The sequence below is a fragment of the Neolamprologus multifasciatus genome, chromosome 2 (genome assembly GCF_963576455.1).
Source record: "Neolamprologus multifasciatus chromosome 2, fNeoMul1.2, whole genome shotgun sequence".
NCBI lineage: Eukaryota > Metazoa > Chordata > Actinopteri > Cichliformes > Cichlidae > Neolamprologus > Neolamprologus multifasciatus.
This window is the reverse complement of record NC_140440.1, coordinates 14,005,314-14,019,056: the sequence shown is the minus strand read 5'-3', so window position 1 is coordinate 14,019,056 and position 13,743 is coordinate 14,005,314. Positions and strand designations below refer to the sequence as shown.

General features: G+C 44.6%; 1 protein-coding gene across 2 annotated transcripts; it reads left to right on the top strand.

Moving 5' to 3' along the window:
- Positions 1-595: 595 nt before the first annotated feature.
- Positions 596-12,611, top strand: rnf103 (ring finger protein 103). Of its 2 annotated transcripts, XM_085171211.1 has the most exons (8): positions 596-859; positions 1,071-1,256; positions 5,017-5,165; positions 7,167-7,282; positions 8,898-9,320; positions 9,412-9,544; positions 10,362-10,448; positions 11,399-12,611. In XM_085171211.1, the coding sequence occupies exons 2-8, from the start codon at positions 1,124-1,126 to the stop codon at positions 12,356-12,358; spliced, it is 2,001 nt and encodes a 666-aa protein (XP_085027337.1). In that variant the 5' UTR covers positions 596-859; positions 1,071-1,123; the 3' UTR covers positions 12,359-12,611. The 2 variants fall into 2 exon arrangements, with proteins under 2 accessions (XP_085027337.1, XP_085027326.1); XM_085171200.1 differs by having other exon boundaries at positions 596-1,256.
- Positions 12,612-13,743: the final 1,132 nt, after the last annotated feature.

Sequence of the window (13,743 nt, the reverse complement as noted above, 5' to 3'; positions counted from 1 at the left end):
AAGACACACAGAGACACACAGGACAGTCCATGCTCTGTGTGTGTGTCTCTGTGTGTGCCCCTGTCGGTGTATGTTTGTATGTCTGTGTTTATGTTTGCAGCCATGTTTGTAAACATTGTTAGGCATGTCATTTTGGCCTTGTGTACCTGCTGGCTGTTCCTTGCTTTTCTAATGTTTCTGCCAATTCTTCACAGCTGAAAAACAAATAGTTTTGAGGAAACTTTTTGCTTTTCCAACCTTTCTGCTGAAGTTATTACTTCTCTACTAAATTATACTATTTCTGCTACTATGTTACATTTCTACTAAGTTATACTATTATACTACATTGTACCATTTCTGCCAAGTTATTACATTTGTGCTAAGTTGTTATGCTTGAGCGAAACGATTACAAGTTTAACTTCTTTTCAAATACTGACTTCAGCTTCTTCAGCTATTTTCAGCAGACAGCTGCAGCCTTACAGCATTCACACAGCATTTTCGCAGGAAATGCACATTTTTCTAGTTAAAATATTTGATTTAGCTTTTGTTTATTTACACTTTGACAGCTTCATTACTCTGCGCGTGTGTGTGTGTGTGGAGAAGGGGGGTATTACAAGCGTCAAGTGGAACAGGATATGACGCCATCTTCTCCGCGCACACAGCTGATCGGAGACAGAAACAATAACGATCACAGTCGTCATTATTGGCGGTTTGTGACCCAGAGAATGTGAAGCTCCGCGTTAGCATCCAGGCTCACACGGGGCTGACTGTCAGCGGAAGCTGCTGCAGTAGCGACGAAGAGCTAAAGACGCGTAGTTTTGTTACATCAGAGGCCTACCTGCGATGCTAAGCTAAGTGCTAAGCTGTCACCGTTAGCACGGTAAACAGTTGGAGAAACAAGTGAGGAGGGGGGGGGGGGGGTCTTCCCAGCTGTAATTAGAGACGTTTGTGTGTCCGTGTCTGCTGCAGATGTGTGGGGAGTCTGTGTAAGCCTGTCTGCTGACCACAGCCGCTCGCAGACCTCCTCTTGGCGCTTTCGCTCAGCCGTAAGATGTGGTTGAAACTGTTCTTCTTGCTCTTATATTTCATAGTGTTGTTTACGTTGGCGAGGATTTTTGAGGCAGTAGTTTGGTATGAGACTGGTATGTTCGCTACGCAGCTTGTGGATCCGGTTACTCTCAGTTACAAGAAGTTAAAGACCATCCTGGAATGTCGAGGGCTGGGATACTCCGGGCTGGTCGAGAAGAAGGATGTGAGCGAGCTGGTGGAGAAATCAGGTAAAGCCAGAAGCATCACACAGTCTTCATCATTAGTGGTTCATGTACACGAGCTGCTGTCTCATTTATCGGAGCACCACTAAAGTCTGAAAGCATGAAAGTTTCTCAGTTTCTCTCCAAAAATGTCTCTTTGTAGTTATTTTCTATTTGTGTGTGTGTGTGTGTGTGTGTGTGTGCGCGTGTTTCTCAAGTTCAGGACTTTAAAACTGCAAAGAAGCGAACGGTCAGGTTCTGATAGAGAGGGCAGGGCTCACCACGAAGGGTCCTCACAAGGGTACAGCACCATCAAACGATTGCTTCTCCACAACATGGAAGCTTTTCTCAGGCATTGTAATAACCAAGCTGGGTAGGCAGACGAGTCAATACATTAAAACGGCTCTGAAAGACATTGTAAATGGCACCACAGGCCAAAGCATCAGCTCAGGGTTGATAAACAGGGGCTCTTAAGACGGGGTCAACCAGCCTGAGCACTGTCTGGATTGACTACAAGAATCTAATGCCCCACACATGGATACTCGAGAGCCTGGCATTAAACAAGGGTAATAATGTGCTAAAAACATTCAGGAGGAAGTCAGGAGGACTGTGGAAGACAACACTGAAGGCCAACTCCAAGACAACCCCACAAATCACCATCAGCTGTGAAATATACCAATGTGATGCATTGTCCCCACTCCTGTTCTGCATAAGCCTCAACCATTCAGTCAGCTCAGGGTGGACAGACACAGATTCAGCTGCTGAGTGACCATCAGCCACCTCCACTACATGGATGGCATCAATGTGTATGCCAGGAGCGAGATATCGACTCACCGGTCAGCCTCACCAGGATCTACAGCCAGGATACCGGGATGCCGTTCAAACTGGATAAGTGTGGCCAAATGTTTGCAAAGAGAGGGAAAGTGATCCAGACTAAAGAGATGGAGCTGCACGAAGGCAGAATAGCATAGAGGACCGCTACCAGGGCCTGAGTTTCCCATGGACCAATGAGAACCATGAAGAAGATACACAACCATAGTCAAATACGTCACGTAGATGGGACAGGTGCTGAAAGGCATAAGATTCAGCTCATCAGTACATGTTCCCTATCAGCCATCAGATACCCTGCTGGGATAATAAGCTGCCTGCAGGAGGAGATGAATGCCAGCGATGCCACTGAAACACCTCACAATACATGGAAGTGTGTGTGTGTGTGTGTGTGTGTGTGTGTGTGTGTGTGTGTGTGTGTGTGTGTGTGTACAAGTATCGAACATGTCACCAGTTTTCTAAGTAAATATATTTGTAAAGGTGCTGTTGTCCGTCGTAACTCGTCCACACGTGCGAAGAATCAAACCGCAGATGATCATGAATTATGTGTAATAATGAGAAATTAATTAGTTTTGAAATGTTTCTGTAACCAAATCTGTTCTTATGTTTTCCACCAATAAGGTTGTGAATGTCCGGGGAGAGCGCATTGATCTGACCTGTTACAGATGTTTCTTGGACATCTTGGTATTGGAACAGGTTCTGATTGGCCATCAATGGGGACTGAAGCAGCTAATATGAGTTTGCACTGAGGGGCAGGATTGTTTTCTAATTGATTGATCTCAGTTGGTGTGATGACTCCATGCCTGTAGCTGTAGTTGAATTTCTTTGCCGGTGTGGACTGGATCGGTGGTTCCTGACATTTGCTAACAATTTGATGTGTTTGCTCTTTTAAAATCATAATAACAGAAACGACCCAAATGACGTTTTTTCTTCCAGTCCTGCCTGTTTGCCAGCTGAAGTTATTTGTGGTTTTCTTTGCACCCTAAACACTTTTTCTGGAAGTCGTGGCTGTAACTTTTGTTTTGCTACCTGGTTTCAACTGAATCCTTCATTTTTCAGGTCTTAGTTTGAACACTGCTGATACAGTCCCTTGGATAGATTTTGATTTTCCAGCTTTATCATTGGTAGGATTTGTTTGTCAGCCACTTACACTGCGTTGGTGGCCTCCAGTGTGTGTATCTTTGCTGTTCCTTGGACTGCACTCTTCACAACAGTAGCTCAGCGTTCCAACATCTGGAAGGAGTCATTTGTATTGCAGCTGGAGATAGTGTTTGTGCTGTACCTTATCTATGACAGGGGGAAGCCAGGATGTCAGGTAGCCAACTATCAGAACTGGAGAAAAGTGTGATGAAGAAAAGTGTGCCCATGTCTGAGGCTCTGGAAACTGCTAACCTCCTGAAGAGTCGAGTATACCAGAGATAGAGTCCAGGAGAATAAACCAGCTTTTCTGCATTGAACCATTCAAGGTGTGCTCAGTGTTAGGAGAACAATATGAGGACAGCTCCACCGAGGCTGGAGACAGACCAACACTGGAAGGGCACATGGGACGAGGATGCAACACATAACAATGCTGAGACCACAGCAGCCTCCCTGAACAGGCTCCAGTAACCATCGCAGTGGCAGCAGAGGAATGCTTAAAAGTGTACACGATCAATAGGAGTCCGAATGACAGGCCGATGTTATTGCTGTTATTGATCTTAGTGGATCAGTGAGATGATCTCTCATTCACTCCTAGCATGCAGCTCGATGTCATCCATGTACAGGAAGTGGATAACAGTTGCTCTGTTCTGTAGCCAGTAATGCAGAACAGCAGTGGAGGTCATCTCCTAAGTAAATCCTGCACTTAATAGCAATGAAGTGGCATCATCAGGACATCAGTGGGATGTGACAAACCGCACTATAGACCAGCCTCAAGTGAACGGCACACGTTGCCACTTCCTGTACATGGATGACATCGAGCTGCATGCTAGGAGGGAATGAGAGATCATCTCACTGATCCACTAAGATCAATAACAGCAATAACACTGGCCTGTCATTTGGACTGGAGACGTGTAGGAGGATGGTAACACAGAGGGGGAAGGTGATCAGAACTGAGGGGATTGCACATTGCAGGCAGAGCATGTAGCTGTAATACTTGGAGTCCCACAGTCATGTGGGAACGATGAAGAGGCTGTTAGGAAAGCTGCAACCACCAAACACCTGCAGAGACGAGTCCTGAGGAGTCGGCTGAACGGGAAGAACAAGATCCAGCCAATCAACAGCTGCCAGCTGTCAGATGCAATTTCAATTTTATTTATATAGCGCCAAATCACAACAAAAGTCCCTCAAGATGCCCTGCTGGAATAATATAACTGTTTGAAGCCTCTGGCGTCAATACGAGAAAGACGTGGAAGCTGAAGGCAACAGTGACCTCCGTGGTCATCGGAGGACTCGGGCGGAGTTCTCCATACCTGGGCAGGTGGCTCCAGCTGATCCCAGGAATGACATGAGAGATCAAGAGCACAGGAACAGCAAAGATACTGCACAGGACAAGCTCCTCTTCTGACAACGTTGAAGAATAAAGACGCAGGAGGAAGAATTAGGGTTTGTTTTATTTTTTTAATAATATGAGAGGGAGAGATTTATAGATACTGTTCATTTCGTTGTATGATTGGCACAACTTTGTGTGTTGTGCCTTTGATTTAGGTCCCTTATTTATGTTTGAATGATTCGTAGGTCAGCGTTAAAAAAACCCAACTTCCTTTGAAAATGGTTACGTACAAAAACTGGACTGAAGAGTGAAAAATGTCTGTACTCAAGACCACTTTCACTGTCCTGGCCTTGGATGTAAAACAAACATGAGGTGGTTCAAGAACTTTGCACAGTATGTGTGTGTAGTCTTTGCCTGTACGTACACCACTGCTGCATGGATTCAAGTATCAGTGCTCTTTAAAACCTGCTACACTTTGCTCTGTCACAGGAGAGCTGACACAGGGGGAGCTGTACTCTGCCATAAAGAAGCAGAAGGAGCAGACGGAGGCCGACGGCTCCAGCACCACACACTTCAGTGGAGAGGTGCACTTCTATGAATTAGTAGAGGACACTAAAGATGGGATCTGGTTGGTTCAGGTAAAAGCACATTCTGTTAAAACCTGTCAGGGGTGTGTGATTAAGTGTCCATCCCATCATGTTCTTAATCTCATGTCTAACTTGGTTGGAAAAAAGAAACTAGCAGCTACTCAAATGTGTCTGATGAATTAATCTTTAGAAAGTGTGACCACCTCTATTAAAGCAAACATGGGTAGTTTGTCGGTCTGGAGCTTTCAGGAAATGCATTAGTAAAGAATTAACTGCTGCTGCCTATTAGAAAGGGTTTATTTATCTATTTATATATAAGGAACCCCATTAGCTTCCACAGTAGTGGCAGGGGCCGGAGCCATCGAGTATAAGCTAATAAAACATTACACAATAAAGTAGATGCAAAAACATCCTCATAATTTAGCTCCATCCACATTGAGGCTTCACAATGGTAAAAATGTAAGCATGTAAATATCAATAACTCTGAGGCACAATACAGAATCAAAATCAGCTCACAGCATTGGCCTCTTACAATGTTTACAATAATTAAAAACTGTGAAAAGGCTTTTAAATTTTTAAACTAGCAATAGCAGCTAGCTCATTATGGCTGTTTATTCCACTTTAAAGATGCTCTGAATATAACAGAGTTAGTTACTACACTGCAGTCGTGTAGCATAATTGTGTAGTCAAAGTAAGCCATGGTGTAATTTAGCTTGTACTGGAAAGGTGGTGATTTATGGTGACACCAAGTAGTCTGATCTGGGAGACCTGTTCTAATATCGATCCAGCTGTGGAAAGACTCAGGGTGTAGTTGGGTGTAGTTACAGTTACTCACAGGACCTGGAAGCCTCGCAGTTACTGAGGTGACCATGACTTCCACATAGCATACCATAATTATTCTTTAGTCTAATATGAGCACATCTGTTTGACAGCTAAAGGTCACTGTGTCCGTTCAGAGCTTCATAACCCAAAAGCAACCCAAGACTTTCTGCAGGCAAAGAAATGTTCTTCAGTGGACAAGTGGGTCAAACTAATGAAGAATAATGTTGAGTTACTGAAGACGAGATTGAAAGGAGAGATCCACAAACAAGCAGCAGCTGGAGATTGTTTTGGTAGTTGACTAATCTGCTCATTTTTCTTTCATTATTCGATTAGTCAACAAATATTTCAGTAACTCTGATCTCCGCCTCTGTGGGCGATCCTCCAGTTCTTCACCTGTTGTCTCAAAATAATGACGCAGGAAATGTATTCATTTGAAAATAATCAAATGTATTTAATATTTACTCAATAGGTCTATCAGAATGAATCAAAATATTAGGTGATACAAAATATGATTACAGAGTAGCAGCAGCTGCCCCTCGAGCCCGCTGCACCACCCCTCCACTGCAGCGGAGCCAGAGACCACGCCCCCGCCACGCCCGCCCTGCCCCCGCCACAAAATGTTTTCAAAATCTGGCAAAAACTTGTTTCAAAGCAAAAAATATATATTTGCAGTCAGTCTGAGTGTCTGTATGTTAGTCAGCTGACAAACTGAATAAAAGTTTGTACATCCAAAGCTGCATGCTCGCTCCACTGATGATGGATATAAACGTTCACATCCCTGCACTGAAATTAATTTCTTTAGGAAATTCAAGTAAACAAGTATTATTTGGCAAAAATAATGTGGTTTCCTATTTTTCTGCTGCTTTTTTGTAAAACAGGAAGTTTGAAGTTTTAGCAATAACAATAATAATATTTCAGCATTAAAAATATTGTAATTCTAGAACTGAACTTGTGCTTGTGTAAACTATTTTAGTAATTACCCACACTGGGGATTTAGAGCAGCTGTGGCATAAATCAAAGTAAATGCATGGAAAATGGCTGCACTGTCACAACAAAGCTGGTGCAAAAAGACCAGAGAAGCGTGCACGCCGTTGGTTCGCCCACAGTGACAGTCTCACTGCAACATGGGAGCCTTCTGTAATAAACTGGGTTTAATCTGCAAATCACATTAAAAGCTGATTGTCCAGCACTACCAACGTGACCGTATCATGTCCCTGTGTGTAACGGCAGGTCATTGCTCAGGACCGGGAAGCTCTACTCAGTCAGTCCAACTGGGGGAAGATGGTCCAGAAGGTGTCCCAGTTTGGTATCAGAACTGGAACCTTCAACTGCTCCAATGACTACAGGTGATATGCTGTTACTCCACAGAAAGAGACACTACGGAAGTTGAACAACAGTTACACAATCTGACAGTCACACTAGGAAAGAACATGGTGGAAGGCTGCACCGCGGCCCTGCGCAGTGATCCTGCAGCCTTTGAAGTGGTTGCTTTGAAGATGGGGACCAAGTCTAGGACCAGGTCTGTGACTTCCAGCCAGTGACCATTTTCAAAGCAACTACCATGCCACAATAGTGATATTATGGCGATAAGACACGGTGTTGAAAATCACAGATGAGTTTGAATGTCAGTGACCTCAACCTCAAGGTCAGAGGTCAGTTGAGTTTCATTCATTTTTATTCATATAGTGCCACGTGGTGGGCGGCTGTAGCTCAGGAGGTAGAGCAGGTCATCTACTGAGGTTAGTGGCTCCTGGCTCCTCCAGTCTGCATGTCAAGTATCCTTGGGCTAACTAACTAACCCCAAGTTAGTAGTATCAGTGTGTGTGAATGGTAGTTAGGAAGCACTAAGAAACTTAGAAGACAGTGCTTGTGTGAATGGGTGAATATGGCATGTTGTATAGAGCGCTTTGAGTCCTCCAGGAGAGCATAAAAGCTCTATATAAGAATCAGCCCATTTACCATTCACCACGTCACAACAACAGTTGCCTCAGAGCACTTAGGTCAGGTTTTCTGAAAGTGTTGTGAATGTGATAACTTGAGAACGAGGCAACAGTGGATGCCTCAGGTGTGTATCTACCAGGAGGCTGAGATCTGTTTGAGATAATACAACGATTACCTAAAATAAATAAAAACTGTTTACAAAAAATCACGTTAAACAAATACAAATTTATATAATTATTCATATAAACTACTAACAGAGTCCAGGCAGAACCTGACACATCTGAAACAGAAAGGACGGCGGTTTGACTGCAGCAGGTGCTCAGCAACTGTGGAGTACAATCAGATGTTCACAGGTTGACAACCAGTTGATGTGAGTCCTGTACTGCAGGAGGACATGTCGCAGAGTAGTTGTGCTCATTGGCACAGATGGATTCAGACCGATTGTATGCTGGGAAACTGGTTTCCTCCCAGCAGACAGCGTGGAATCAACAGTGTTTGCTCACCTTCAGATGATGTTTTCCAACAGCAAAGAGTCACTGTGGCACCAGCTTGGTCACGAGGAGGATTTATCTTGATGTGACCTGACATGAAAAGCTGTTTTAGTTTCATTGACCTCTCAAAGCCACTTTATCCTTTTGTTGCACAAACCAGGACATGATCAATATTTCCTAGTTTGTAAGACAGGATCTGATTGGACAGCTAAACTAAAACAAGCTGAAGTTACTGTCAGACAGAAGAACCACTCAGAGATGAAATGTTGCTGTCATGGTCTTTGTGATGTGTGACATGTGCTGTTGGCAAACCCACTCTGACTCCACTACATGTTCAGACACACACCCTCTGCCACACAGCAGCAAACCGCCTTTATCTACGACGTGCTGTATAACAGGAGCAGTAGTGGCTTTATATGGGGCCATGAAGCTGAGCGGTTGCAGTGGGACAGATGAAACTGCATGTAGACCTGCTGTCATGCTCTTCACATGCTGTGGATTACTGTTGGTTCTGTCTTCTGTCTGCTAGGTCGTGCATCAAGCGTGGCTGGCAGCGCTCCACCCTGATCATGTCGGTTCCCCAGACTTCAGCATCAAAGGGCAAAGTCATGCTTAAAGAGTACAAAGGGAGTCGGGTTGAAACTGAGCAGATCTTCCGCTGGATGACCTCACACGTGGCTCATCGAATCAAAACCCTGCATCATTCGGAGCAGCTCGTGGAGGAGTGGCGTTCTGACCCAGCTCATCCACTGAAAATGTTTCTGTTTGCCCGCCTGTCCCAGCCGCCGGCCTTTTTCTCCTCGCTGTCTGTCAAGTTCACCGGCAGGATTGAGTTCATCTTTGTGGATGTGCGTCGTTGGGGTAACTATAGCAGCCTATCAGAGATTGGTGTGACACGCAGCCCCGCCTACGTCCTTAAGATGCCTGAGGGCATATATCACTATGGCAACAGGTGATGACTGTTAATGAAGATGTCTGATTTTTTAAAAACACGTTTTGTTATATAAAGAAATTAAACTGCCGTCTGTGTTTCGTCCCCAAAGCACCGGGGAGTTCCTGTCCCTCGCTGCCATGGATACTTTCCTGCGCTCGGTCCAACCAGAGGTCAACGATCTGTTTGTCTTCAGTTTGGTCCTCATCAACCTGCTGGCCTGGATGGACCTCTTCATTACACAGGTCAGTGTTTCAGTTTTCCTTAGTTGTAGAGGTGAAAGGGGACAAAAAGCATCTACTCTCTACTTTACTTTATATTTACTATGTTCTACTCGACTCGAGGTTTACTTGTTCCTGCACTGCATGTATCTGACAGCTTTGATACTTGTAGATACAGTTACATTAGCACTAACTACACATGCTGTCTGTGCTGCTTCATAGACCTGCACAGGAACAGGAAGTTCCTCCCAGAAATGCATCAGTTATCATTTTCTTTCTTCTTCCTGCCAATTTTATTGTTGTTATTATTATTGTCAAGTCTGATTTTCTTCCTACAGATGATTTCAAACAGCATACACATCAACTTTTCTTCAACACAATTTTATTTTCATAATAAAATAAATTATTCAGCTTTACAGTTTTCCCCACGTTGCATTAAGTTACAGTTCTTCTGTCATTGAAACAAATAAAGTTTTCTAGTCCTACTGAGCTGCACAGGGAACTAACTGAAAAACGGCCATGCGCCTGTCTTTACCTGGAGTATTTTAGCTGTTAGTAAGCATGCATGTTGTCCATGTACGTGCCTGCAAAGGACCAGCTTGTAGTTGGTTATACGTGATGCTGATTGGCCGATCCCTGGCCCCATGTCTGGTGCATCTTCAGTCGTGTTACAGACCTGCACGTCACTATAAGATATTCTGATTGAACCGCTCTCTGTAGGTCTTACTGCAACATCTCCAAACCTGATGTTACTTTTTGTTGCTTTGTCTTTGGTCTTCTAGCTTGCAGGTCATGTAGTGCTGTTCTGAAATTCTGATGTGATTCGTTAACATGCTTTCAGGGAGCAACCGTGAAACGATTTGTAGTTCTGATCCGAACACTTGGGACCTACAACTCCATCCTGCTGGTTTCCTGGCTGCCAGTTCTGGTAGGGAATCATCGGCACCTCTCAGTCCTCACACCTGACTTTGTGTTAAGCATTTTACTTTCAAACTGTAAGTAAGACTAAACGAGAGCTAAACAATAACGATTTATTTACATAATTTTAAAAAAGTGATTTTTAGCAGTCATCTAGATTTAAGGCAAATCTTCTGTGATTTATTAAACTTTTATTAAAAGTCATTAATACAAAAATACTGACAGGGAGCGTGCTTCGGGTCCGCAGGAGGAGGCTCTCATACTTTATGCTAACAGGTTCTAAACATATTAGTGGAAACACTAATATGTTTATAAGCTTTTCTGATTTTCTTTTTATAAATAGATTTATAAATGTTTGGATTATTGTACTACAATATAATGTGCTGTATCCGGACTAAATACACTTCAGGGGCACAATGATGACTTAAAGTGAGTTTTCACTTTTAATGGTTAGCCAACTTAAATCTCTAAAACATCTGTTCCAGTGCATTTGCAGTTAAGCTGCATTCATTTGCACACATATTACTTACATAAATTTAAAAAATAGGAGGGACTTTCAAATTAAAAGCGACAAAATTACGATTTTCCACAAAATCACAAAAACAGCCATCCACTGTGGGAGTTTCCTGGAGAATGTTGGTGGACGAACCGGACCTTTACCTGTCGGTCCAACCAAAGGTCTGGCTGTGGCCTGCAGGCCTGGCTGTGGCCTGCAGGCCTGCACGGTGCCCAGTTGTGTTCGGATGTCTGCATCCACAGGACATCACGGGACATTTGCCATCATTAGCGGTGAATCGAGTATAGTGCAGTTGCTCCACATTAACAGGGCTGTGTGTCGCACTTTACTGCTTTCATATCAGAGAGAATCCAACCTGTTCTGACAGTATGTAACAGCAGACTGCATGTTCTGTTTCTACTGAGTAAAACTGTCACTAATCACTGGCTGCTCACTCTCTGCAGGCTCTCCTTCAGCTGCCCTATCTGGACATTCTGCACGGCTACAGTCTGAAGCTGCTGCGTTATGCTGACACTACTACACTGGCCAGCCTGGTGAGAGCTGACTGGACCTTCTACTCATCCCACCCAGCTCTCTTCCTGTCTACCTATCTAGCCCACGGCCTGCTGGTCGACTACTTTGAGAAGAAACGGCGCTGTGGCACCAGGAGCCAAGAAGACAGCCGTACAAACCTGGAGTGGCTGGCCAGTCTGTGGGACTGGTACACTTCCTACCTGCTCCATCCCATTGCATCACTACAGCAGTTTCCGTCTGACCAGTCAGAGTGGGAAGATGATCCTAACTTCTTATTTGAGCATTTGGCTTTTCCTGATCTGTGGCTTCGTCCATTAGTAAACATGGATTACATCAAAACGCTGCCGACCTGGAGGCTCAGAGCAGCCGGTCAGCCCAGGTTGGAGGCCTCATGTGAAAAGGCGGATGAAGAAACACGTAGTCAACATGCAGACAAAGAGAGGAAGGAACCTCCACATGGTAGCAGCAGCCACAAGAGATCACTATGTAGTGTGAACTTCAGCTCACAGCTTCCTGCGTGCAGCGACGTGGATGCCAGCGGCGGCCGTCCGTGTGCTGCTGAATCATCCAGGAATGGAAGCTCGCTGTCAGCTGACAGGGCGGTGAAGGATAACTGCGTCGCATCTGACTGTGTTTCTAACCATCAACACTGTGATTGGTCGATGTGGCCCTGTGACATGCTTCAGTGTTCAGAATGTGTGGTTTGTCTGGAGACCTTTGTGAGCGAGGAGGTACTGATGGGTCTCCCCTGTGGCCACGCCTTCCACCAGCAGTGCATTGTGGTATGGTTGGCAGCGGGCAGACACTGCTGTCCAGTATGTCGCTGGCCCAGCTACAAAAAGAAACAGCAGAGGGCTCAGAGTAGTTCTGACAACACGGTGCAGGACTGAGGAGATAGCCTTCAGTTTCTCCTCTTCGTGTCTCTTCAGACTCTCCAACCATCAAGAATAATTAAGAAGGAAACGTGGTCGGTAAGCGTGATTAGGGCGGCGTTATTATGAGCCATTAGTACTCTTTGCTTCCATTCCTGTTGATGAGCAGGGCCATCAAAGCCCAGCTACAACGCTTCTTATCTAGACAGACGTTGACTCTCACAGTAACCATGTGTGTAGCCACAATAAACAATGTAGTGCAGTGAAAACATTTTTAATTTTGCCTTTGTCATTCTTAAAGTTTGGATGTTGTCAGTCTGAGAGAAAATGCAATCGGCCCAATAACGCTACCAGCTGGATTTCTGTCAGGACGATGAGCTGAATGCATCAGAAGACATTTGTACAGAAATCTGTGTCGACTCTGCTTCGTCCTGTGTCATCTGCACCTGCAGCAAAGAAGGCCTCTGCTTTGTGTTTGCATTTTGTCCTGAACTGTATGAAATGGCTTTGTCTCCTGCACACTGGTCACCGTAGGAGAGGAGTATAATTCAAATAAATTAATTGGATATAATTGCTGAGAAGCACTTTCCTGTAACTCTGACCGTTTTCCCAAGAAACATCTGGAATTATTCAGATTAAACTTCCTGTCTGTTGCAATATTTCACCTGAGAAGTCATCAGCACAGATTATGGTCAGAGGTGTCACACGGTGAACAGACAACTGTTGATGTGCATGCAGGGCGACAGGACTGACTCTGACTGCAGCACTTTGAAGACCTCACTGCTCACCTGAAAATGAGGCTTTGGTGTTTGTAAGCTGCTTCAGAGTAACAGTCAAGTGTGACCAGTTCTAGACTTCGTCACTATTGTTTACCTTGATTTTCTTTGTCTCTGAAAACTAAACCAAAGTAAATGTCACAAAATTGGGGTTCATGTGTGCGAGAGCTAAAATAAGGTTCATTGGCTTCAGAGACGAATCATGTTTGGAGTGAACTGTGTGGGTGATCACACCATCTTACCTCCACTGTAAGAACACTCAAGCTACACTAACCTGACGGCTGCGACTGTGATCAGAGTAAGCAGTACCAGCTGTGCACAGTCCCACCCAGGACAGACAGTTTCAGCTTTTACCAACTAAGAGCAAGATGAGACACCCCCCCCCCCCCCCCCCCCCCCCCCCCCGTTATGGGACCACAACAGCTGCATCATCTGGGAGTTTTCAGACTATCCATCTTCAAAAGAATTCTGTTTTGTGTGATATCAATATGTCATATGTGCCCTGATCAACTAAACCCAAACTATCTGCCTAATATTTCTTTCCTGTTTTGCTCCAAAACATTCTGACGTTCCCACTTGCTGCGGTGCATCCTGTCAATGCTCCGTGGGCTTGGGATGTGTGAACGT

What these genes read in the sequence shown, in the direction of transcription:
- rnf103 (XM_085171200.1), top strand. Translation starts at nt 1,031, where the DNA reads ATGTGGTTGAAACTGTTCTTCTTGCTCTTATATTTCATAGTGTTGTTT. An exon ending in CGAGCTGGTGGAGAAATCAG is followed by an intron (nt 1,257 to 5,016) that starts GTAAAGCCAGAA and finishes GCTCTGTCACAG; the next exon opens with GAGAGCTGACACAGGGGGAG. An exon ending in TTTCCTGGCTGCCAGTTCTG is followed by an intron (nt 10,449 to 11,398) that starts GTAGGGAATCAT and finishes CACTCTCTGCAG; the next exon opens with GCTCTCCTTCAGCTGCCCTA.